Genomic DNA, 26,971 nt, shown 5'->3' with positions numbered 1-26,971 from the left:
TCTCATTTACAATGACAACATGGGCAAGAGACAGTAAAACTATACAAATATAAATTAAGAATTAAGAACAGATTAATTCAATATTTATATATATTCCTAATTTCTATGGGGGGGGGGATTCTACAGTTTTATAACCTAAGATCAACAATGGCTTTTCTATGACCCCGCAGTGCGTACGATAAATACTTTTTTAGACTTAGTTTCATCTTGAAACTCCAAATAAACAAGAAGACATGCTGCTGTCTGTTATGGCTTTGGTCTAACCCAGGGGTCAGCAGCCTTTTTCAGTTCAATGAACCATTTTTTTGTCCTCTTACAACACAATTAAATGTCTGGAGTCACAAAACATTTCCTGACCCTCGAAAAAAAGGATTTAGTTTAGGAAATATACTCCATGTAAAACTGGGTTTGGTTGTGAAACCAAAATATTATGTTTATTAAGAATAAAGAAAAAAAGTACAAGGTCTCTCTGATAAAAAGGCCTGCTGAGTATCTCCCTTACATATAACTATAGAAAAGTAGTTGACCCACTTAAAGAAATAAAGCACAAACTGAAATTTTGAGTGCTGTTATATCAATATGAGGAACATGGATAAACCATTCTTTAAATTGGATATAAAATCAAGAACATTGCTTATTGTTTCAGATTCTAAAGAGTCAGTTTGGGAAAGATCTGATCTGTCCAAAGCTCATTGTCCCAGAAATCCTGAAGTTCATTCAGATGCAACTTTGCAAACCTATGTTGTGCTACCGTTGCAAAAAAGAAAAAAAATAGTAATTCTGATTATATTGTAAAAAAGTTTAACACAGGCTTAGTTTCTCTGAACCTCGGGATGCGTTTGCTGGGACATCCACTCCCAGGGAGACTGGCGGTCGTCCTAGATGGATGAAGGTTCGCTTTGCAAAATTATGGTTTCAAAATGCGTTTGAAGCAACATTTGGCTCCTCCGAGGCGTTTCCACCTTGGCTTTGTGTTAACGCACACCTCTAAGCTCCAACCTACCAGTCTGCCAAACAGCTGCTGGTTACACAGGCTGATGATCAGTTTATAGAGTTCATTAAACAATCAGCTCCTGGCTGCTTGCTTCACTTCTCAAATCCTCTGGAAGAAGTGAGAGTCGATTTGGGTTTTTCCTTTCTGAAAATCGTGAAAACTTTCTTTCATCTGACAGCATTTGCAGTACCAGCTGTGGTTATTGCTTTAAGTTTGGTAATATTATTTGAACATGGCAACTATTTAATTATATTATTCAGAGCTTTGCTGCCTATTAAAGAAACAAATACTTCTGTTTTTTTTTTTACTTTTTACTTTACAGAAATAATTTAGAGTTCTGTCATGCTGTGGTTTTTATTTAACTGTCCCCCCACAGTTTCCTTTTCTCTGATCTCAGAGGAAAAACTGCGGAAAGAAGCCTTTATTTAACCAGCAGAATGAATTTAGTCAGAGTCTGGTAAACATCTGAGATTAAGGTCATTACCTCTCTTACCCAGGCGTGATTTATTCGGTCATTTCTAGGTCTATCTACACAGTAGGGCTGTCAGCAAGTCCTCTGAATGTTATCCTTCACCTTCTGGAAAAGCGTTATTTATTGTAAAACTGCTGAGTGTAACAAAAAGCCTTTAACTTTGGATTTCTGCACAGTGAAAAATGTAATTACAGTGTTTGATTAACTTTGGTTCGATGGCACATCTGTCATACTTCTGTTTGTAGAGCATTATTTTAGAATTAGCCCCAACATTATAAGCACCTAGATTGTATTGAACAGGCTGAAAGCAGCTATAATGCTCTGTATAATCACTCTAATTCCATTCTAAGCACGTCCTTTTCCATCTTAAAGTTATAATATAGACCCTCATCGATATTTTCCCTATGATTATCCTCTATGCATCATCTGTCTCCGCCAGGTGATGTGAAAGAATCCATATAACTTCATATAGTACCCTCCGTACTTATTGACGCCTCTTGTAAAGACAGTTAAAGCCCTACCATTAGATTGTTGTTGTTTTTTTATTTGCAGCAATTTAATACTGAAAATGTTCTAAAAGTGTCAGTATATTAAATTGCATTGACCATTATCGGGCTGATAAGCCCTAACGATGATCCATTTCCAGGGTTCTGGCCCAGGCCACCAGGTTTATTTTCATTGTGAATGTCCCGCCCTGTCATCATGAACTCCCTCTTTGACTCTGGTCCAGCCAGTCAACGAGTCAGTGACCTCCTTTTTCCATTTGTTGCTGCTAAGTAGGATCTTGTTCACCAAAACGTTTTCGTCTCGATAAAAAGGTTTCCATGATCCCCACAGATTAAAGCAGAGGAGAAGTGTCTGTTCTAAAATCTGAGGAGCAGAAATAGTCACAGTGAATATGACAGATTGAGATCTGAACAGACAATTAAAACACGATTGGTTTGCTCACATAAATTCATCTGCTGAGCTTCTTTGGCTCAGTGCTTTATGCCTTCTCATCATAAATTCCACTGATTACCTGTTAATCTTTGCATGGAGACACCACCTGATCTCTGGTTCTGCCCAGTGGCCGCGCTTTCAGGCTACCGAGTCTTCTGCACTCGCTTCAACAGTCGCATTCACTTTGTGCATTGCTCTGATCGAAAATAAAAAAGTGTCAGACTGTCCGCTTTTTAGCGTTTTCTAGATGTGCCTGAAGATTGAGCAGAACACGTGGGATGAATAATGCATCGGATACGTTTTCTTTGCTTCTGCCGCTCGTCTTTTGTCACAAGTTGTGGACAAAAGAGCGGATGGTTTGTTCTCAGCGCGTTAGGCTGACAGTGTGACAAATGAAAGTAGGCTTCTGGTTGAATTACTGGTGGAAGAATGTCGCTGCCTGAGCGCGAGTTGTTCAGTTTATCACCCAGCCAGCCAGCAGAAACACGCACATTATTTTTTAAGCATGTAAGAAGCCTCGCCTCTTATTTTTAACTTCTCCTCTCGTCTCTCTCTCTCTCCTCCCCGCAGTTCGACATGCAGAGGATCACCCTGGAGGAGCTGAAGCACATCCTCTTCTACGCTTTCCGCGACCACCTGACCATGAAGGACATCGAGAACATCATCATCAACGAGGAAGAAAGCCTGAAGGAGAACTCTGGGAACTGTCAGACGGAGTTTGAGGGAGGTGAGCAAAAGTCCCTGGGCTAATTTCACACGCAAGCACTTAGGCACATGAATGTGTCACCGACAGGCGCCCGGTGCTGTGTGGGTAGAGAGAGGGAAAAAGTAAGCCGTGCTGTCAGGAAGAATTTAAGCTCTCTCATCAACATCCACGGCCAGCAGAGTCCCAGCACACCTGCTGATTTATTGATTCGGGCCGTTGGTGGGGACGAGTGTCAGCTGGTCAGCTGTTCAGCCGTGGCACGCATGAAATATGCATGACTCCTCTCTGCACCAACGGCCATCCAAGATTTATGGATATGAGAGCGGCAGAGGGTATTCTAGGACTTTCTCCCTCTCTCCATTAAAAACGGCGAGTGTCATTGTTTCTCCTGAGCTAATTGTGATTCAGCTTTCCGAAATGCCAGCTTTTCAGTCAAACTTAATGACTCAGCCTCTTGAGTCATTTCGGCTCCGGGTCTTGATAAACTTTTAGAGGAAAACGACAAAGCCCAAATATATAATTTACAAGATGCATGTGGAAGTTGTCATTGATCGTTGCAACGGCAAACAGGCTCAAATGGGAGGCAACCGGACTTCCCTTCAGTTCTTTCTGAAAACGTTTGCACACCTTTCCAGGAGTCTTTGTTAATTCTGGAGGCTCGCTCTGAGCAACCTGCAGCTGGAGCGCTGCTGTTTTTAAGGACATGGAGGCCCGTCCTCCTAGGTGCATTATAAGAGATACAGATCAGTGTATCTCTAATTATTTGCATATTTTACATTTTGTTTTGGGTTTTAAACATCCTTTTGCTGCAGCTTTACCAGCTATGGTATTAAACCAAAAGGCAATGAATCTGTAATGATCAGAGGGAAAGGACCCAGAATTCAACCAGACCAGCAGAGGTTTCTTAAAAAAAGCTCTTTAATAACCAACTCAAAAAACAGGGGAAAAAATCCAAACAGACTGTTGAACAAAAAGATGACACAAAAAATAAACAAACGAGCAGGGCAGACAAGGCTGGAACAGACCGGACAGACTGGCTCAGGTTTCTGGAGGGAAAGGGGTCAAAAAATCCAAAAAGCAAACCTAACACAGAATTTGCAGGAGGAGACTCACCCATACTCAACAGGACAACCTGGCACTGATGTCTGGTCTCAGCAGTTTATATGAAGGTGGAATCAGGTGAAACCGGTGACAGGTGATTGCAGCAGGGGTGGAGTTAGGCAGGTGTGCAGAGTAAGTAATTAGACCAGACATCAGTGCCGAGGCTCAACACAGGAACAGATCACAAATACAAAACCTAAACTAAGAAGCATCTGAAGACATAACTAAAACAGTAAGCACAAACCTAAACAAGAATCCAAACCAGACAGAACTCAAAACAGCCAGATAACAAAAGACATGAAAGAGAAGGAAAACTAACACTAACAAACCATAACAGAACTCAGAATATTACAGAATCTTTTTTAGTCTTCCTGCCTTAATTAAAGTAGCCTACTGTTTCTTTTAATACCTGCGTCTTTATTGTTCAATTATTCTATATCTATTAGTCAATGAACTTAAACAAAAGTATTTTTGCATTGTAAATGGAAAATTACTGATTTAAAGCATATTTCGAAATGGTTTTATGGCTGTGAGATGCTGTGTCATGCTTTAATGAAGAATATATTGTTATTATTAGATAAGATAGGATAAGATAGGATAAGATAAGAAAAGATAAGATAAGATAAGAATTCCTTTATTGTCCGGCCATGGGGAAAATCGGGTGTGACAGTGGCAACAAACATTATTATTAGCATTGAAAAAAGAACAAACCGGTCTAATCTAAAATTAGCTCTAAAGAAACACCAAAACGTAGAAGATAAAAGTAAATACCAGAGTAAATATTTCACAGTGGAACAAAAAAAAAAGCTCCAGCCTATTTACATAACACATTATAATAGAATATGCACAATAGTGCAGCAGCCTCCCTAGCTAACAGTGTAAACAATTAATGGTCGGATTAGAACCTGTGCAACGATTAATATGATGTAAACAGTTATTATGTCTGTTGGGAGCAGCAGAGATTATTGTCCATGGCTCTGCAGAGCCATGGACAATGCAGACGACTCTCCCTGTAGCTCTACGCTTCTCCAGGAGTGAATGCTGCTTGTCGGGACTTTGATGCAATCAACTGGTTCCCTTATATAGGAAATTTTGTGACCAATCTGTATAATATGATTGATTTTGACTTTGTAAAGTGCCTTAAAATGACATGTTTCATGAATTGGCGCAATATAAATAAAATTCAATTGAACTGAATTGCAGCAGCTCCATACATGGAGTGGGAGACATTATCCATTTCCTTCCAGTCCTTCTGTCTCCCACCACCTGCACTGGGTCCACGGGGCATCCCAGGACAGAGCTGGTCCTCCTAATGAGTTTATCCAGCTGCTTCCTCTCAGCTACAGACAAGCTGCTGCTGCAACAATCCATAGAAGATGGCTGATGCCACCACAGAGTCAAAGAAGGTCTTCAGGAGCGCCCCCTGCAGTCCAAATACCTCAGCCTCCTCAGCAGGTAGTCTGCTCTGACCCCTTTATGGTTCAGGTGAACATCCAGGTAACATCAGTTCCCTGGATGTTCACCTGTGTCAGAGAGGTCTGCATCTGCGAAAGTCCACCACCAGTTTTTTTTTTTTTTTGTTTTTTTTCATGGCATTTAACATATTCAGTGCCTATACACGGTGATTGATGGCTTTTATACCCTGAAAGCAAATTATTAAAATACAACTTTCTCTGTGGCCCATAATCTCTACATCAACAACATGAAAGTTGGATATGTGAAAGTGCTGAGTCATAACACCGGGGATCTACACATCTTGACGAGTGAATTTCTCCATTGTGAGATCAATAAAGACTATCTTATCTTATCTTATCTTTAACGGGCAACTTAGAAGATCAAGATCCCAACAAGCTTTATTGTGCAGTGGGACCGCCGTAAATCAAGGTGTCAGCCTCATGCGAATGAAACTCCAAATGTGCCGTTTTTCTTTTTCACGACCACCTGCATTTGATTTTCAGAAGAACCGACCATAATGTCTGTTTTTAAACTCCACCTGCAAAAGAATTTGTCCTTGACTGGGTTCACCAGACCAACACATTGAGGGTGGTCACAGATTTCCCCCACTCCTTAAAACTACCACAGAATGATGACAACACGAAGTCTCATCTGCGTTTACGATGATGGATGACCACCGCAGACGTAGCGAAGAGCTATCCGGAGGCGCTAACGTCCTGGAGTACCACCTGCCACGCAGCGGGCACCAAAATGTGCTCGGTCACGGGGAAATCGATACATTTTGTCACGCTGCGGTTCATGCTCAGTCCAATTCATCATGCTCCTCCAGCACTTATTACATCAGCGGGCTGATATATGAAGAGGCATAAATGGATTTTTGATTTCCCCGTGGCTTCGCTTTGTTCAACGATCAATATGCTGTGGCGCTGGAAAACACCAGCATAAAGAATCTAAGCACTGATCCACAGAAAGCCATCAGCCGATGATGTATGGCTGAACACGTTGTGCCGATGCAAACAGCGCAGGGACCGTGGCGGGGCAGCAGATGTCCGGTTAATGCCCGGCACCTCCAATCAATCCCATTGCCGCCATGCAGGTGTATATATTAAAAGGCATATGGATTTCATTTTGGTTTTACATTGAAGGACGCTCTAATGTTAACAGTCGTAATTCATCAGCCAGAAGCAGATATTACACCGTCAAGAACACAATGGTCGAGTTTTTTGAAACCACGTCATTAATATCGGCTACTTCTGGGATGTTTGGCAGCCGACAGAAGGCTCAGGTAATCTGACTGAGAGCTAATGTCCAGTACACAACCCCCCCCCCCCCCCCCCCCCTTTATGTCCAGGAGCTGAACATCTGTTTATTCCAGTGGCAACACATTTAGCCCAAAGCTCACTCACAGCTAAATGAAGATGGGGGTAACACTGAGCAATATTATGTTCACCTGTTCTCTGAAGGGTCGTTTTTGTCTCTTTACTTCAGTTTTTTTTAGCGATCAATTAAAATGGTTAAGAAGAGGAGGACGGAGGTAAAAACACTGAAATAAGACACATCAGAAATGGTCAAAGTGAGATGAGACAAGATAAGAAATCCCTTTATTGTCCCGCAGTGGGCAAAGACACAGACAGAGCTGCACACACAACTCTACACATCATTTTTAGTAGGTAACTCCTCGTGTTTTACAGTGTCTTGACAAAGTATTTATACCACGTTTACAGATAATTTGTCTAATTTGTCACCCAGGATGTTAGTAACATTCCCTATAATGTCTGTAAGGGACCGAGCCGAAAAAGCAGAGAAGCACAGGGAAATCTTTGAGAAAAATAGTAACAAAATTTATTTACCACACGAACATACTTTTTCTCCTTCCTCCTCTTAAACTGACACACAAGGGAAACATATACACTGGTTGATCAGACCATTTTGACACAAGAGGGGAACATAAAATACATTTACCTAAACAAAACTACAACAAAAGACCAAACTAATCAGTACAGTACTAAAATCAGCAACCTATGAGGAAGAGGACTTAAATAATTAAACTTGCCAAATTTAATTACAAAAGACAAAACCACATAGAAAAACCTAAACATTTCCAACACCCCTTCTAAAACTAAGTGGAAGAGTCCAACTAAGCCTCCTTGTCATGGGGATCTTTTGCAGCTGGGGACTCCTTTCCTCTACTGGCCACACCCACATGACAGCCTCCCAGGGACTGGCAACTCAGATGAAAAGTATATTAGTTTAAAGTAAACCAAAAACACAAGAAATGACAAAATGAGTCAACTAAATGTGTGCACCCAAATAGTTAACCAATGTCAAATCAAAGTGAAAAAAGTGACATGTGTTAAAGTAAAATATGACATTTATTTAAATGAAATCATTACCAAATCATTTGTTGTGTGGTTGCACATGCGGCCATCACAATGTCTTAGTCACATTTTCCTCCTTTCAAACCTAGAGGTACGGTCCGCAACTACTTCGGTTCAGAGTGCAGCCCGTGTTTACTCCCTGGTTCCTCAGCCAATCATGTGAGAGTTACCATGGTTCCCCAAACAGGGCGCAGTGTTTGGTATTTTATTTGCAGCCTGCAGGCAACGGGACACACAACGGACCGCATTTCACCGCATCAACAAATAGGAGGAGTTTCTATCTGCTGACAACTTAACATGGCGGACCTGGATTTTACCGAGCGAGCCACAGTGCTTTATTTAATGTGGAAAGACCCAGGAACAGTGGCGCCGGTGTTCCTGGGTCTGCCAGATCCTCCAGAGATGCTCCCAGATCAGAGCAAGAGGCCGGACAGAGAGCGTCACAGGTGGCTGGCCAGGACAAGCTCCGGAGCTACAAGAGGAGGACGAATGATAATCAAAACACCTTTTTTCAAAGCCTCCCACAAACCTCTAAAGAGCATCCCTTACTTATCGAAAAAGCTTTGTCTCCACTGATGTTCACCTCCCAGGTCTGGGGGCTGGATACCCCTCTGGGGTGCCTGGGGTGCCGGTACCTGGACCTGGGAGTCTTCGGCTCCTCACATCCACTAATGAGCATTTTTCTCATGGATAAACCTAACATACACAAGCGCACCCTCACAAAAACCTACAGGTGCTTACAGAGTCACTTCTATACTGAAAACTCCTATTATCTTCTTCAGCTGTCATTTCATACATGTCGTATGAAATAATCCTGTATATTCTTCAGTGATGATATCAAGGCGTTGATTGTTTCTACCTCTAATACTTTATCAGCTGGTTCTGCTGTTCTTTTTATATCTCTCTTTGCAGGTGTAGAAGCAGACTCTGAGGATGTTATATTGCTCTCTCCTTCTCCTCTTCTCTCCTCTTTCATCTTTTCTCCCTTTTAGCATTTTGTCTTTTTCTCGTCTCTTTTTCTCTGTTACCTTCTTGTTTTTTGTGTCCATTGAACGTTAAATAGTCCCAGAATAAAATCTGATAAAGCTTTTTGCAAATATAAATTAAGCGGAGCACTATAGCGAAAGCAGCAAGGCTCCATATGTGAAAGTAAAATCTGTTGGTCTCTTTTAGGCATTGAGACAACAATTTTTAACGCTACACTGCAAGACAGGACATGTTTTGAAAAAGCCTCCATTAAAAGATGTTGCTCTTTTGTTTATGAAGTTTGGCACGTCCACAATTTATCCATCGTAGCATCAGTGAATCTGTGAGTGACCTCATGGTCTCTTCAAGAAAGCTGCAGATGTGCATTTATTGAATTACACCTGGCCTGACATAGTAGCACCTCCTGAGCCAGGATGCTCTGATCACACTAGCTTTATCTCTTATCCTGTATTTCTAAATTCTCCTTTGGTGAAACAGCCTAAAGAAAGAAAAGAAAAATTGTGCAGTCGACCATAAAAACCTGTCACAATATTTTTCATGTGGTGTGAATGTGTTGAGTGATGCCAGTCAGTCCAAATGAAGTGGCGTCTACGTATAAAAAAGTTTTTTTCTGTCTGTCATACTTCCTGCATTATCTTTAGAACAGCAGCTAGGAAGCATTTTGATTACTTCAGCAGTTCCTGGATTGAGATGTAAAAATAGGCTGAGTGAGAGCTGAGTGACCGTGAGTCACGGGCCCCGCTCTCCTGATGGCCGTCCGCTGGTGGAATCATCGCTGCTTCTGGCCTTTAGTCGTCTGGCCATCCAGAACGAGAGCTACTGCAAGACATGTCAGCGCCAGATGTCAATAAAACCAGAAAATATAGAGAAAAAAAAACAGACCTATTTGGAGATTCATTTCAACAAGCTTTTATTTTATTTTTGAAGTTTACAACAAGGCACTTTGATGAACCGAAGGGGATTTTATTTCCACTTTGATTATTGATCTGGAGAGTTGAATTTCTACAATAATGAAGCATCTTCTACTTTAAGTTTAAAATTCCATGTATGTTTGCTTACCCTCTGATTTACCCAGGACATTATTATCAAGAACAGAACTTAGTTTGGGTTGCAACGGAGAGAAAAGGGCATGCGTGTCTTTTAATATTTTTATCCCAATCAATCAACAAGGAATAGATTGCTAATTTAGATCCTAAGACAAACTACTTTTAGTTACTTTTTCTGAAATATTTCGACCGACAACAAGTGTGGAATCCAGTAACTTTACAAGGCGATATGATTCGGGAGATATTTTTCCTTACTGAATCAATGTGCTTTCTAAATGTATTCAATTTAAAGTCCCTCTGTGGTGATGAAGCGGGTTAAGGTCGTGTCTTTGAAACAGGGGACCCGGGTTTAAATACCGCTTGTGTCAGGAAGGCCGTCCAGCGTACAAAGAAAAAACAACTCTGCCAAGTCTGTGAGCAAGTTGTAATGACTAGCTGTGGTGACCCCTGAATAAGGGAGCAGCTCAATGCACTCACAATAAATGTAGTCCCATTTAAAAATAATAATAATTGTTATTATTATTGCTATATTACAATAATTTAAAATTTAAATCCATTATAATTATTAGTAGCTGTATTATTGGTTGTATTATGCATTTTTTAATATTGTGCATTATTATTAGTGGAGGTAATAGCTCCATCCATCCATCCATCCATCCATCCATCCATCCATCCATCCCAGTGTTGTCACAAAGATTGGTACCTAAGAATGCTTTTATAGGACAGATATTTCCTTTTATCTTCATAAAAAAAACCAAAATAAACATCTGTTTCTGAACAGCGTAATAAAGCTGGACAGGACCTGACATGCAAAAAAAAAAATGTCTATTCTTAAATTGTTTTTGCAGCTTCAAAATTCCCTTTCTGCTGTGCAGCCTCCAGACTCTTTGGGATTTATAGACATTTTAACATCTATATGCTTATATTTGACATCTGAACAGAAAGAAGTCATTTAACTTCTGTTAATCGTGACACTTACCTCACCGTCCCTCTCTGCTGGCCACCATCCGGCGTCCTGCTGTTCATTCAGATGAGACCCAGAGCTGAAATGTTAAATCTGCCCGGCAACATAAAAGCGAGATCACACCGTTTCATCCAACTGCAGCAAAACTTTTGACAAGAAAGTAACCATGGCCCAAGTTAAAGAATTTTAGAGTAAAGTTTCACAAATTGAATAGAATTGGGTGCATTTTTTTTTTTTTTACGTCTAGAAATGATTGATTTTAGAAGCAAATTTAAGACTTTTAGTAATTAACTTAAAGAGAAAGAAAGGAGTTTGATAGAGCAAACATGCTTACCTTGTTTCATGACCGTGAAGCTACCTACTCAGGCTGTGAGGTGTTCATTGTGTTCGTCAGAGAGACATCCTGGGAGAGATTTTAGCAGATATATAGTTAGCTAACTATAAGCAGCTTCTAGTTAGAGTGGCTGGTGATGGACCCTGGCACTGTAAGCAGGGTGAGCCTCTGGTGATCTGAGGTGATGGGGTTCCTGGCGTGTGTCCCTGAGGTGATGCAGCATGAAGTCCCCGGCTGACAGCATCATCTGCCAACCTGTTTACCCAATAAGCAAACTGCAGGGGTCCAGCAGAGGGCCTGTGATCTCCTTCATACGGATTGATTGATTGATTGATTGATTGGCTGATTGATTATTTAATTGATTGGCTGATTGACTGATTGATTGATTTATTGTTTAATTGAGTGGCTGATTGATTGATTGGCTCACTGATTGATTGATTGATTGATTGATTGATTGATTGATTGATTGATTGGATGTTTAATTGATTGAGTGATTGGCTGATTGATTGACTGATTGATTTGCTGATTGATTGATTGATTGATTGATTGATTAATTGATTGGCTGACTGATTGATTGATTGATTGATTGGATGTTTAATTGATTGAGTGATATATTGACTGATTGATTTGCTGATTGATTTGCTGATTGATTGATTGATTGATTGATCGATCGATCGATCAATTGATTCATTGATTGAGCTACCTTTATAGTTTTACTGCTATAGGCTTAGGCTACTGGAGGACATCAGGATCTAATTTTCTCACTCTATAGAGTTCTACTGTTCTTCAATTATGCATTATGTAATGAAGGGCAATCCCTCATACAGCAATCCCTCAGTATGAGGGATTGCTGTATGAGGGATTGCTGTCGTCTGCATTGTACATGGCTGCAAAGCCATGTACAATGCAGACGACTCTCCCTGTGGCTCTACGCTTCCCCAGGAGTGAATGCTGCTTCTCGGGACTTTGATGCAATCAACTAGTTTCCTTATATAAGAAATTTTGACCAATCTGTATAATCTGACCCAATCTGTATAATATGATTGAACTTGACTTTGTAAAGTGCCTTGAGATGACATGTTTCATGATTAAGCGCTATATAAATAAAATTTAATTGAAATTGAAATTGATTGATTGATTGGGTGACTGAGTGATTCATTGATTGATTGTTTGATCTCTTTACGGACAATCATGGGTTTCCGTCTGATGACTGGATTCTTACTTATCGTCTTTCTCTTTTTTCTGCTTCTCGTTTCAGTCCACCCCGCAAAGAAGAACCGCCAGACGTGCGTCAGGAAGAGCCTCATCTGTGCTTTCGCCATGGCCTTCATCATCAGCGTCATGCTCATCGCGGCCAATCAGATGCTGAGAAACGGCATGGAGTAGTTCTGGCCACTGTGAGCTGGCGACACACCAGCCTGCATGTGCATGCCGGTGGGTGAAGCTGAATCCCTGTAGATAGAAACAGAACTATGAGGCACAACAATCCAAACAGCTCCCTTTTTAATATTACATTCTTTTTTCATTCTAACGAGGGGAACGTCTCCACCTGACTTCCTGTGAAAAAAAAAAAACATGAAGCCAGCACCATAGGTCACGCAGGACTCCTTTTCCTTCATTCCTACAGGGACTTTCAAGGGCTGACATTACATCAAACACTGTTGTCTCAGTTTCCCTGATGCAATAATTCAAACGAAATATATTTAAAAAAAAATAAGTGCAGGAGTTGAGAGCTGCTTGCTTATTCAACAAGAGAGATGTGACGTGAGTCTGGCACCCACCAGGAGGCTGATGAACTATAAAGGCTGCAGGAGTCAACAAAACGAAGGAAACAACTGGGCTCTTATTGCAGGCTCTTGAGAGACGACGGCGGAGCTGGACACCAGTGAAGAGCATGAATACGGCTCCTGGAGCTCCCACTGGGCTGTGACACTTCAGCTCTCTGATTAACCGCTGACTCTGTGGGCTGACGTTCGGAAATTATACAGCCAAGAACTCTCGGTTTGTGTGATATTGCTGAATGAGAACGGATCATTCCCTCTTCATGGAGAAAAGGCCATCCTCTAATGCTTTCTGTGCTTACATAAGCCATCTGTTTGTGGTGAGCAGTACACCCCAGGGAATGTTGTTAAATGCTGTTTTCTGGTCTATATTATGAACTTTTCTTCAGCTACCTGAGTTCATCAACCTCCAGAGAGCTGATATGAAGCCATCAGTTCTCACCTGATCTAATTGTGTACGGTTTTGAAGTTGTATTGCATTGTGGCGACAAGGAACAGAGTTTCTCCGTTAGGTTGCCAAACTTACATTCTGTTATATTTAATCAAGAGGAATCCTATCATATCACACTTGTTTCTACTCCTAGACTCAGCTGTACTTCAGAATAAGTAGCAAATCAGCAGAATGGGACATATAAATAATTAAAAGCTCAATGTTCTTCCGTTTGTGTTTCCTTCTAATTACAACTAATGGATTGAAGGTTTTTTTTTCTTAATTCTCAAGAATTCCTGATAGCAACCAGCTGAAATTCTCTCAACATCCTACATCTGTTGATTTAAAGGAGCAATAAGTAAGAAATTAACCAAAATCATTCTTATTTGATGCCTGCGATGGAAGTGACATTCGTATAAACAATTGGTCCTCTCTATAAACAATGTCCTATCATATCACACTTGTTTCAACGTGTTTCTACTCCTAGACTCAGCTGTACTTCAGAATAAGTAGCAAATCAGCAGAATGGGAGTTATGAATAATTAAAAGCTCAATGTTCTTCCGTTTGTGTTTCCCTCTAGTTACAACTAATGGATTGAAGGGTTTTTTTTCTGAATTGTCAAGAATTCCTGATAGCAACCAGCTGAAATTCTCTCAACACACAATCTGTTGATTTAAAGGAGCAATAAGTAAGAAATTAACCAAAATCATTCTTATTTGCCGCCTGCCATGGAAGTAACATTCGTATAAACAATCGGTCCTCTCTATAAACAACGTGTTAGGCGTGTAAGGACTCTTCAGCCAAAGCAGAAGGGCGTCAGCGGTCGCCATGATAAGTGCTGTCCGAATAGTGCAGTCAGTGAGGAAGGAGGTAGGAAAAGGAGCCTGTACGCTTCCTCCCGTGGATGATTTAGCCTAGGAGCCTCACGGTGTACCTTACCAGCACTGAAGAGCTAAAAGGAATCCCACAATCCTTTGCATGACATGACGTATCAGCACAGCCCACCTCACAGAAATTAACAAGCGAGCACTTTGCATTTCATTTTCGGAAGGTTGTAGACCTGGATGTGACTAGAATCATCCATGTTTCCGTCATGTAATGACGTCAGAGATAAAGGCTGTCTGAAATCAGCACAGCAGTCCGAAGCTCCTTTCCTCCCCACGATAAGAGTTCTGACTGTTGATCCCATGAAAGGTCAGGGAACAGGAGCTAGGAGCTGTAATTAAGCGTATTCGGATGGAGCCATAATCACGTGTTTCTCCTTTCAAACCTAGAGGCATGGTCCAGAACTACGTTCAGTTCAGTGTGTAGCCCGTGTTCACTTCCTGGTTCCTGAGCCAATCAGAGGAGAGTTCCTAGGGTTCCCAAAACAGAGTGCAGCATTTTGTTTTTTTATTTTACGCCAGTTGGAGAAATAGTCTCAACAACACCTAAGAAGCCTCAGCATCCTTCAAAAAGGGCAAACGACCTCAGGCGGAGTGAAACTACGATTAATATTGGTGACTCGTTTGAAAGAGAGAGACCTAATCAATTTCAGAACGGATGCAGAGTTGGCAAAGTTTCCCCTGGACAGGTATACACCATTTTTTAAATCAGTTTCATCTAATTTACAAAGCAATGCAGTCTAACAACAATTTACTTTGGCTGAATCGTCTTCACTCGTCATCTTGAATTTGGCTGTGCCGCGTCTGCGTCTCTCTTGACTTGGCAACATGCAGGACATTCTCCAAAGGGGTGGAGGGGGGGGGGGACACTTTGTGTTGTTCTGATCTGAAACATTAGGCGTCATTATCACTTATTGCTCCTTTAAACCACTTTCTGCAATTAAATTACAGTATTTTTATGTGTTGAAAACTTAAGAAAACATCATTCTGTATGCAGTTTTTGTCAGAAATGACACGTTAATCCCAAAAATGAAGCAACTGTGAGATTCAGATCGATAAATTTTTTTTTTAACAAATTAAACGGTGTAAAGCAGGGCGTAGCCGGCGAGCTGTGCACAACCTAACAACCAGAGATGAAAAAGTGGGGCGATATTTTATCTTTTAACCGAGAAAATCTCTCAGTTAACTAAAGCCAGTAACTGGTAGTTTCTGCATGATATCATCAGTCTCTCACATCAGCTTCAGGTTTGGACTTTGACTGGACCATTGCTTGGTCCTGTCTGTGTTTGGGGTCCTCGTCCTTTTGGATCAAGCTGCAGCTGTTGGACTTTGAGACCACGGAGGAGTTCATGGCAGACTCAGTAACTGCGAGATGCACAGGACAAGCTGTCCAAAACCCAAACTATCACCCCTCCACCACGTTACGTCACAGCCACAGCCTCCATGGCCTTAGAACCCTTCTCACATTGATGGGCAGCCACAATTGCTCTTCTAACATGACTGGTGTTGTCTTTCCTTCATGTGCTCCAAACCTTTAAAACATCTTCTTTTATAGAGGAAGTCACTATTGATGACAGGTTAATCCAGTCTCTGCTTTTAAAATCTAGTGGAAGCAACGGGGGAGCACTTAATTATTCTCACGACTGTTTGTATTGATTCTAAACCATTTTCTGCGTGCGGAGGCTTCACATCAGGGTGTCCGATCTTTTTTACTATTCTGTCCTTCACAGCATGACAAACACAGTTCCCGGGGTGTACGCAGTGGCCGTAGCATTCAGCGCCTCGGTGTTCACTGAGGCGGGCCCTGAGCTCCGGTTTGAACAGAAACACATCAAGGGGCCAGAAAACCCGACCAGTTAACTGCATGTGATCGAGTCTGAGTCTTATGTAAATACTGCAACCCTCGTCAGAAGCGTCTCACGTGTGTGCTTCGGTGTTCCCGTGTGTGTGCATGACTGTCGGTGCTCTCTGGTGGGGGGGTCAGAGGCCTGTGAGGACGATTTAGGAGACAGAAGGTGTTTGTGTCGACACAAACAGGAAGGATTCAGATATGGCAAAGGTCCTGTCTGCTTTCTCTAAGCCCTCCATCCAAAGCCATAGAACTCTGCAGAGATGAACCGCACAACAAAATGTAGTCGCTGTCCCTGTTTCTGTCTGCCGTTCTGTTTCATTGTTTTTGGCAGAAATGTGTATATTTGATTTAGTTTGTTGCTCTTGTCGTTGCACTGTACCTGTTATCGACTCCAGTGGAAATAAAACGGGGCTGTTGGTTTGAGTGATGGTGCCATCTGCAGGCGAAGCAGGCTCACATTTCACCCGCTGTTGTCTCTCCACAGGAATTTGTGTATTTTTCACTTTCTCAACACGTGCATCACAGCTGTGTGGAAAGTGTTAATGCTAAATGTTGACGTGTCACGTATAATGTACAGGCTGATCACGTCTCTACCGACAGCGCGGGTAGAGAAGCTCTTGTATGCAGAGACATATTTACACACAATGTTTATTGGAAAGGATTTCTTGCCTATGGCAGAAAAAAATCATTTTGAACCTGTGAAAGGTTTAATTTATCTACCTTTTGGGACTGAGTGAGCAGCGGTGTTGTCTCGAAAAACCTGCAAATGTGTTTTACAAATGGTTTCTTTATGACAAACGACTGATTTAATTAGATTTGGTTTGAAGAATTACATTTATTCCAGTTTGCTGTAGACAGACAGACCTGCCTCTGCGGAGTGATTGCATGTCTCCATCACTGATGTAGAGTTACTTTTGGAGTCTCTTCAGTAGCATGATGGATAGTTCCCACTCCTTAATTCTCTTATCTAATTTTGTACATATTTAACTAGACAGAATATCTATTAGACAAGCACATACTGTACTTACTGCACGTGCAATATTTAAACAGAGGCTATAGAATGACTTTCAGTCGTACTATTCATTAGAGGCGTAGTAATTATAAGCTTGTAAATATGGAAATCTGTATAAACTCTAATCAAATAATTGTTGCAATAAAATCTTTTTTTAAGTGTGTTTTCCATTTCATTTTTGCGCCAAGTTCGTATCAAGACATTGAGACACGGATTCCTCTAATCCAGGTCAGAGCCGTCTAATTACAAAACCACAACAGAAATGAAAACATAATTCACTTTTTTGCACTTTGCTCCATTGGAAGGCTAACTTCTGGAAAAATCAGCTGAAAAATATTTTGATTTAGCCAAAAAAATCAATAACTCCAGTAATGTTTAATAGTATTTCGATTTGAAATGACTGTTCAATGTTTTTCTGTATTGTTTTGACTCAGTTAATTTAAAACATAAAGAAATGATTATAATTCATTGAAGAATAAATTGCCGGTGGATCTTTACAATGAAAGGAGGAGCAGGAGAGACTTGGTCAGGCCAGATGCAAGTTAAGAACGGATTATTATCAAAGTGCTTAAGGCAAACACATAAAAATGTATTAAAGTTAAAATAGTAAACCTAGCAAAATAAATTAGTTGTCAAAATCTAACTTTTAAAAAGAACATTTTGGTACTCTAGTTTGTTATTTCTCCTTTGTGAGTTACAAACAAACAACAAGGTTTCTTTACATTTTAATAGATCCGTACTTTTCCATCCTTGAATTTCTAAGCTTCCTTGTTATTGTTAAGATTGGACAAGGTTGAAGCCACACGTAAAATACTGTATAACAGAAATACGTTTTCTCATAAGTCTGTGATCTTAATGGAAGATTTAAACTATTTAATTGTTTCTTTTTGCTACTTGAACTCTCATTCAGAGTAAAAAAGCAAAAATCTGCAGGAACTACCATATTATGGGGTTCTGTGCATGCTCTTGTGCACTATCTGCAGATTTTTAAATGTAAATGCAATTACAGGGTTTTACAATTACAAGTGTTTCTCATCCTTCCTTCTTGGTATTTATTTCAAGCAGATTGACTTACCTTAACCTGATCAATACTTCTCCAGGCTTTATGAAGGTCTTTGGCTATATTTCCCCCTCATTTACACTGCAGTATCATTTTCAGATCAATGTTGGCCTCTTTTTTGATTTAAGACAAAATGAAAGTAATATGCGAATAAATAAATGATTTGAATATCCAATAACCAACATTGCATCAAAGCACCACAGACAACTATACAACCTGCTTCCCCTTGGATCTTTGTGTATGTTGGTACAAGCCTGTCAGTAATGCACCTTTTGTTCCCTTGTCTTTTGTTGAATCGGTAAAAAAATAGCAGCAATAAGACAGGTTCACAGACAGATAACAGGATTTTATCACAAACAGGGAGATTTCCTAAGCTATCTAATTTCCTAACATTGCTTTATTACCAAACCACCACTTTATAAACACTGACTTTATGACAAGTCGTCATGGCTCAGCACGGAACAGTAAATTAAAAAAAAGCAGCCAAAGAAAACTTATAAAAGGCGCCCTGTAAGTCTAGAAATACTGATCAGGATTGCTTTCACTCCATCTCAAAAAGTCTTGCATCTCAGGAGCAAGGTATCTAGAAAATAAGCAGATGTTTATGACATTCATCTGTCAGAAGTGAACCTTTTTCTGCCTTTTCTTAAAGAAATGATGTGTAAATATTATTCATTCTACACTAAATATTATTGAAATCCACCAGTGTGTTCTGCTAAATGTGAAGCTTTTGGTTTATCATATAAAACCACAAGAGGGCACTATTAGACCCTGAACCACAGGAGCTTATCAGCTTATTTCCAAATCAGATGTGTTTTGGTAGAAATATAATTTCTGACAAAAAATATAACCTTGTCACTAAATAATAACTTGATCAGTCCATTCAATATTATGGTTATTGAGCGGGGGTATCTTCTTTAAAATATAACACACAGAGTGGAATAAAATATGTGACGCGGTTAAAGAAAAATGAAGTGGGATCGTAGCTGGTGGTGTGCTTTGTTTTCCTGACTTGAACAAACTCTGCTTCACAGTTTTTGTCATCGTGTAAATACAGATTTGCTCCGATCGTAACAGTCGGCCGTCAGCTCACAAACCCCCGTTTCTGTTTGCACTGGTGGTGGTTTTGTTTTTCATCTCAGGCTGTATATTTAGCAGGATGAGCATCCTATATCTGCTCTTTACAGAAGGCTAAGCATCAGATCTAAATCTTTTTGGCAGACTAAACAACCCCTAACTCTGGTGGCATTAAAATCATGCTTGGTGCTTTAGTGTTAGGTCCCAGAGTTAGGTTTTCCTGCGTTGTAAATAATTTTTTTTTATCTCAAACATCCTGGTATTTCACAGAGGTCACGGTGCCATGCAATCTAAAGGCTTGAACGTTCTTCTCCACGTCCTTCAGCTGACTGGACTGCACCCACATGGACACGCCAGTCCCTTTTGGTTCAGCTGAACCACGTAGTTTCACCCAGAGATGCTCTGTTTCCACTCTAACCTCACAGGGGGCGATAATCCGGTCTGTGCGCCGTTTACTCAAAAGAGACGAAGGAGAAAAGAATGAGTACATTTGTTTCACTCCAGTAAATCTACGCAGTTTTGTGTCCTCACACCATATTGGAGACAAATTATGTTGATGAGAATCTTTCCAGACAGTATTTCCTGGAAAGCATTGTGGTTGTTTTTCTTCTGCTCCAGAACCCACTTAATGTCTTCGTTATCCGCTGTTTGGCTGTTTCTGCAAAAAGTCGACGAGGTCACAAACGTCTCAGCTACACAGGGACATCTGCGTGGGGTCCTACGGGGACTCTGATGATAAAAGTTATCTCTGCACTATGCAGCAGACGGAAGACAGACCTGGGAGCAATAAATTAGGCTCTAGGTTCCCTTTACAAGGTTAAATGTCGGCCTGTGATGGAGCCTGTCCAGGGGGAACCTGACTCTCGTCCATAGACCACTGGACATAGGCACCAGCAGCACCTCAACCCACATGGACATGTGGGTATGGACAGTTGGTAGATGGAAGGTTCCCAGGGACTTTGGAAACAGGCCCACAACATTACAGATCCTCGACCGCGCTGCACAGCGAGCACCAAGGTGCTCCACAGATTCCTGGACCAAGACCCAGCAGGAGGATTTGTTGCCAAAAAGCTCAAAGCAGACAGTTCCAGTTAAAGTCCCAGTCGCAGCTAACAGACTCCACATGTTTAAGTTTGTTACGAAAGGTCAGAGGAAACCGTCCCTTGGTAGTGATGGAGACCTGATGGCCCTTTGCTTTTGATTCAGTTCTCCAATATTCAACTTCTTCTTTCTATCTAACTTTTCCAGACAAGTGTCCAGGTGGAGGAATGGGTCTCCGTGTCCCGTCTTATTCTCCAGGGAAACCAAAAGTAAACATGTTAATATTCTAGACTCCTCTGGACTATTAACAGCTTAAAATATAAAACATATTGGCCTTAGCATCGGTATCGGCCAATGTTAGTAATTTTTTAACGTGTCCGTCCGATAAGTAAAACTGGGCCGATATTAAAAACCGATGTTTATTTCCAGCTAGTTGGCCTTTATACCTGTGTTTAAAGAGGTGGAGGTGAGGGGGTTGTTCATGTCAAAGTGACAGTGATGCATTGTGTTTTTTTTTTTAAATAAAACAGATATAAAAAAAAGCAGTGTGTTAGTCAAGAGGCTAGACTACAACCCACATTAAAAAACTCAGAATAGCTTCAGTCGGTACAAACCTTTACAAAATTTAACACAGAAATGCAAATTTGTGTGTGATAACATATTTACCACATCTGTAAATCGGTTATCAGACATAACAGCAATATTATTGTCCGAAATCGATATTGGCCAACATTTTTATATCGGTGCATCCCTAATTAAAAGTACAATAAATTATATTGTTTCCTGCTAATAATTTTGGTACAAGTGAGTTTGCTAAAAGCAATATTATATAATGTTTTTTTTTTTCTTATAGCTTAATAAATGTCTTCAAATCCAAGGCTGGATGATTGAAAAAAAAGAATCTGTGTGAACTTATACTTCTGCAGAAACAGATGAAATTATTCAAAGGCTTTTTAAGATTTTTAACTGAGGTGCCAGTAAGCGTGGAAGTTGCTGTACATGCAAGGGCCTTATATTTTGTTGATAAAATCAATAACATTGCAAATTTACACAATATTATTCATCTCACCCTAGCATCTTAAAATACATTATGCTTAGTGGATCCGAATGTCCCGATTAAAGTCGTTTTTGAGCGGCATATCAGGAGGTTTTCAACCAACACAAGCTTATGTAGCATTCATGCGGATCGTGGGTCGTTCAGTCGTTTAAAGTCTGGTCAGCATTCAGGGACGTGTTAGCATTCACACTCTGTCCTTGAATGCTACACCACTCTCTGCAGTTCTCTGCTTAAAACAGGGCCTTGTGCTCCCTGCAGACGGTCCCTGTTTCATTTACATCTCCAGCATTTAACTGAGACTTCATCCCCAGCAGCCTAGTAGCACTGAACACCGGGAGTTTGGTGTCTGATTCCAGAACGCACGGCCATATCAGAGCTTCGTCTGGAACTTTCCGTTTTTAGGCCTTTCTATCCAGTCTTCTGCCACCTGGCCGCTACAGATGCTGCTGTGTAAGATTTAGATCTGATGCCTTTATGACACAGATTTAAGTCACAGCATGTCAGAGCAGTGTTTGTGCAACTTTCTCCGCTTATGCAGCTGAAAGCAAGTATGTGGAGACTTTTGAAGTTTTCTATGTTTAGAGATAATTAAGAGGAACGTTTCCACAGCAAAGGGAAGCTTATTTTGATAGAAACCTGGCGACAGTGGCGCAGAAACTAGGCGCTTGTTCTGTAACTGCTGGGTTGCTGGTTTGAACGCCTGCTTTGTCTGTCTCTGTTATTTCACCCGCTTTGACTGTTGTCTGTGGTCAGAGGGCCCGATGGCACTGATTTTATGGCAGTCCTGCTTCTGACCGTCTGCTACAGGGCCACAATGTAGTGACATTGTAGTGACCAAATGTTGAGTAAAGCACTTTGAGGTCCTCGGGTTTAGTAAAAGCACAGGCCATTTACCATATTATCTGAGATAAGAGACTTGTTTTTGGAAAAACTATGTGAATTTAAGTTTGTTCACATTAAGAAATACTTTTAAGCCATACGCAGAAGGGCAGTTTGAAGTTAGTTAAAAACCTGTCTCAGAGTATTGCTCTGTGTGTAAAGTATGGTGTCATCTGCATAAAGGTGAACTGTTGCTGTCAACATGTTCTTCTCAATGTTTTTGATAAAAAAAAAAATAACTGAGCTTAAGCTTAAACTTGTGATAAAAAAAACAACTTGTGAGGTATGCAAATGCAATAAATTCCTAGAAATCGTATAAGAAAAAGACCATAAAACACAAACCAAAGCACAAAAACAGCTTTGCTCAAATTGAATACTTTCCGTTTTTCAGTTGTGATATTACAGCACAGTATTAATGTGCAGGAAAATCATAGTTTTGGTTGAGAGCTAAACACTGGCAACGATGACCAGATATTTACTTATATGTACAGTACCAGCAGCTGCAAAACATGTTTAACTAAAGTGTTAAAAATTTGAGCTACAGGAAAGGCTCCTCACAGACAGCAACATGCATGGCTCTCACCAAATATGAAATTCAAGTCATTTTACTAAAAGAATGTCAAATGTACAGCAACAATGATAATTTCTATGTTCTCATTCCACAGCAGCACTTCTGTACAAAAGTTGCTCCTAAAACTGTGATGCTGACCATTTATCTAAAAGAGAGATAGGAAATAGAGTTTAATTTTATCTTTGTAAAATGACAAATTATTATTTAATTCACAAAAGCTATGCTCTCACGACTGAAATATGTTCAATTGACTGGACTTACATATTATCTGCAAGGTTGGTGTTCCATCATGAGGCTCATCCAGCAAAGATGCTGTTTTGATAGTTGAAAGGTCTTTTGTCTTATCCCATTTTTACGCTCATTTTGTCTCACAGTCTCAACTAAAGCAGATTTACTTTTAAGACTTCTAATAAACATCTAAAAATTCATGAAAGAAAAAAAAATCCCTTTTAGACCAAATATACACCAATCTTGGCATCTTTGGACCATTTTGACATTGTTTGTATTCTATTTTACCACAAATAAAGAGTAAAAATATACAATTGTATGTTAGCAATCTACAATTTCACAAAAGACCAGATCGTTTGTTGTTTCTCTTCAGCCCGACAATGTTTCTGTAACCATGTGGATTTACATCCACCAGGCTCCCCTAACAGATCAGCAAAAACAGACCCTGCATAATATCTAATGAGCTTCTCAGCTTGGACCAATATCAGGATTTATTTCCCTATCAACTCGCTCCCGGTCACATCTTTTTGTAAAGGGAAACATCTGCCCTGAGCATTCCAGTTAGTTGAACGACAGTTCATTAATACAACACATTTAATGTGTAGTGCATTAAAAAATTTAAAGGACAGTATACCACAGTGCTAATTTCCTAATCTTTACTTTGAGGCTGTATTAGTCCCTTCATGGAGCAGTGGGGGGGAGTTCACGTCTTTGACATGAAGGACGGAGTTTCAGGACCCAGCTGCATCAGGAAGAACATCTGGAGAACAACTCTGCTCAGTCTGTGTGCAGGTCGTCCTGGCTTGCTGGGCTTTTTTACAACTTCTACCAGTTAAAACGTTTCCTAAAAGAACAGCCGCACACAAACCAAGAAACCTTTATTGGAAGACAATCTCAGGCGCAAAAACCAAACCAAATAACACTGAATTAATAGAATAGGACATCACACGCTTCTCAGTCTTTGAACAATTTCAGCCTAGCAAGTCGTCAGAATGTCGATCAGTATTGCCCCCATAGTCAGTGGCTCCTAGTCAGGGAAAAGTGCTTTGTTAGTTATGGCACCCAGCGGCTGACAGGACACAGAAACTCAACTTTATTCCCACAGGCATCAAGAACCAACAATCATGCTCCACTGTGTGTGTTGCTACAGGATGCGTCCAGTTAAGATGTGTGAAAGTGCACGGCGTTCAGAACCACTTGCCTCTTTAGCCCTCTTGGTTCTTCTTCTTTTTTTTTTTTTTTTGACAGCTGTTAAAAATGCTGCCTGTGCCTTAGTCTTAGACTTTTGAAAGCTGAAAAGTAAAAAATATCTTTATGCTTATATGTGATTATTATTCGGTTTATTTTAACCTTATGCTCGTCACAAATGGGCTCTCTTCCTTTTTATGTATATTACACTAAAATCTGGAACGACAGCTGAGGATGCGTTTAGAAAATGCTGACAGCATTCTGAACCGTGCCTGTTGCAGAAATTCAAGGCATCACTCTTTTTTTTTTTTTTTTACACCTTACAGGACATGACAAGAAATGTAATATTGCAGAGATTTTGATGTTGATAACAGAAATGTTGATATTACCCCCAAATAAGCTGTACAGTACTGTGCAAAAGTTCTAAACCATCCTAAGTTTCTTTATTTGCTTCAAAGCGGTCAGACTTTATTGTCTTTTCTTTATTTGATCCTGATCAGTAGTTTTCCAGCCTTCCTGGAGATCTTTTAAAGATTGTCTTTGGACTTTTTTTTTTTTTTACCTACTTTCTGAATAAAGCTTGTTCCTGCTGATGGCAGAGTAATACACAGTGTATGCTTAGTAGTAATGTGGATGCATCATCTTTCAATTAAAACCTGATGTCTACCGAGTTTACACCTGATTACTCTTTTAGAAATCAATTGGTTGTTTGCTAAAAAGTGTCTTTACTCATAAATTCAGAAAAAAAAACTGAAGATTGGTAGACGCAAGACTGAAATGAGAGAAATGGCAGCCAAAGTCAGAAAAACAACTTTTGAAAGATATTCAGGAAGCCTGGAAACCAGAAACCACTTCAAACTGATGCAGGAATTATAACGACTTCTTGGAAAACAAGGATACGCCATTGAAGGATGGCTCCAGACTCTTTTGCAGTTCCTGTAACGCCAATTTGGTTGATTTAATCTCAAGCCTTGAACAACAAAGCACTGTGGAGTAGCACACGCAGGATTTATAACAACACATTAAGTCAAAAGAAGTCAGACAGAAACAATCCTCATGCTTAACCTGCCATTTTCAACGTCCCTTTTTATAAAAAATAATTCCCAGATAATCTTCATGGCACCCAGAGTATTTAAGATGTCTTAAGTGTTGCAGAGGAGGAGTCTCATTGTCGAGTCGTACGTCCCTGTGCCAGACGCAGGTGAGCTGACCTCTGTGAGCCAATCACAGCCCAGCAGAACCGGCCCTCTCTGTGGGCTATTGCTTCATGGCGTTCTTGATGGTCCACCTCTGACCGGAGCAGGGCTGCAGGACCAGCAGGTGGCCGAAGTAAACGTTGGCCGGCACCACCTCCAGACACCGTCCCGTGGCTCGGTTTGTGATGGAGTCATTCTGCGCGGCAGGGAGAGCGACACGTTAGCCGGTTTCACAGATGGCTCTGGGACCACATGTGAACATGATGGGATGATACACGAGCCACACAGAAGCATCTCACTGCATTTATCCTGATTGGTGTTAAAATCTCTACTTCTAATTATAAAAAAAAGGGCCGTCTGATGATGATCTGTGCAACAAAGTGTCTACGGCTTCGTGTGCAACCCGTCTTCTTCCAGGTCACACAGCCTGAAAAGCTTTGATTCTGTATACAGTTACACACCAAAGCAACATCACGGAGCATCACCAGGAGCAGACCTCCCCCCCCCCCGCACCTCCATATGTCGGTACATGTCTGAATAGGGAAGCAGCATTTGAACGCACCATGAAGACGACACCCGGCTGCCAGGTACACCTGTGCAGGAGGCGCTCAGATGGTGAGACGGGTCTCCTGCTCCGGCTGCTCTGACATTATCGCTTTTCTTGCCATGCATGCTGGCATTTTGAGAACCGTGTGTTTGTTGATGTGAAAATGAAGCGTGCTATGTGGAACATTAAGTCCTTTCCCGTATGATGAAAAAGCGTGTCACTCTTGATGCTCTACTGTTCCTGTTTTTCAGGGATCAGTTGCATCAGGACCTGGTATGTTACTTTTTTCTTTTACCATGTCAGAATTTTTCTTACGTCTTAAATTTGTTTATTCTTAAGTTCATTTATTCTTCACTGTGTGTCTGTCCTAGATGAAGCAACCTACAGGACTGTCTCAGAAAATTAGAATATTGTGATAAAGTTCTTTATTTTCTGTAATGCAATTAAAAAACATGAAATGTCATACATTCTGGATTCATTACAAATCAACTGAAATATCGCAAGCCTTTTATTGTTTTAATATTGCTGATTATGGCGTACAGCTGAAGAAAACTCAAAAATCCTATCTCAAAATATTAGAATATTTCCTCAGACCAAGTAAAAAAAAAATTATAACAGCAAAACAAAATCAAACATTTGAAAATGTCCATTAATGCACTCAGTACTTGGTTGTGAATCCTTTTGCACAGATTACTGCATCAATGCGGCGTGGCATGGAGGCAATCAGCCTGTGGCATTGCTGAGGTGTTATGGATGCCCAGGATGCTTCAATAGCGGCCTTTAGCTCATTT

At 40.6% G+C, this 26,971-nt stretch overlaps 2 protein-coding genes across 3 annotated transcripts in view; one reads left to right on the top strand and one right to left on the bottom strand.

The window, feature by feature from the left end:
* The window catches only part of caln1 (calneuron 1), a 105,932-nt gene extending 92,406 nt beyond the window's left edge, over nt 1-13,526 (top strand). For both annotated transcript variants that reach the window (XM_012872433.3, XM_021321440.2), the window contains exons 5-6: nt 2,976-3,132; nt 12,635-13,526. In XM_012872433.3, coding sequence (XP_012727887.1) covers nt 2,976-3,132; nt 12,635-12,762 — 285 coding nt within the window. In that variant the 3' untranslated portion in view covers nt 12,763-13,526. The remainder of the gene's footprint in view (nt 1-2,975; nt 3,133-12,634) is intronic.
* Nucleotides 13,527-24,112: 10,586 nt separating this feature from the next.
* Nucleotides 24,113-26,971, bottom strand: part of galnt17 (polypeptide N-acetylgalactosaminyltransferase 17) — a 42,650-nt gene continuing 39,791 nt past the window's right edge. The window contains exon 11 of the mRNA XM_012872500.3: nt 24,113-25,829. Coding sequence (XP_012727954.1) covers nt 25,695-25,829 — 135 coding nt within the window. The 3' untranslated portion in view covers nt 24,113-25,694. The remainder of the gene's footprint in view (nt 25,830-26,971) is intronic.

Source organism: Fundulus heteroclitus, chromosome 18 (assembly GCF_011125445.2).
Source record: "Fundulus heteroclitus isolate FHET01 chromosome 18, MU-UCD_Fhet_4.1, whole genome shotgun sequence".
Lineage (NCBI taxonomy): Eukaryota > Metazoa > Chordata > Actinopteri > Cyprinodontiformes > Fundulidae > Fundulus > Fundulus heteroclitus.
Note: the sequence above shows the minus strand (reverse complement) of the source record. Positions and strands in the feature narration are given on the sequence as shown.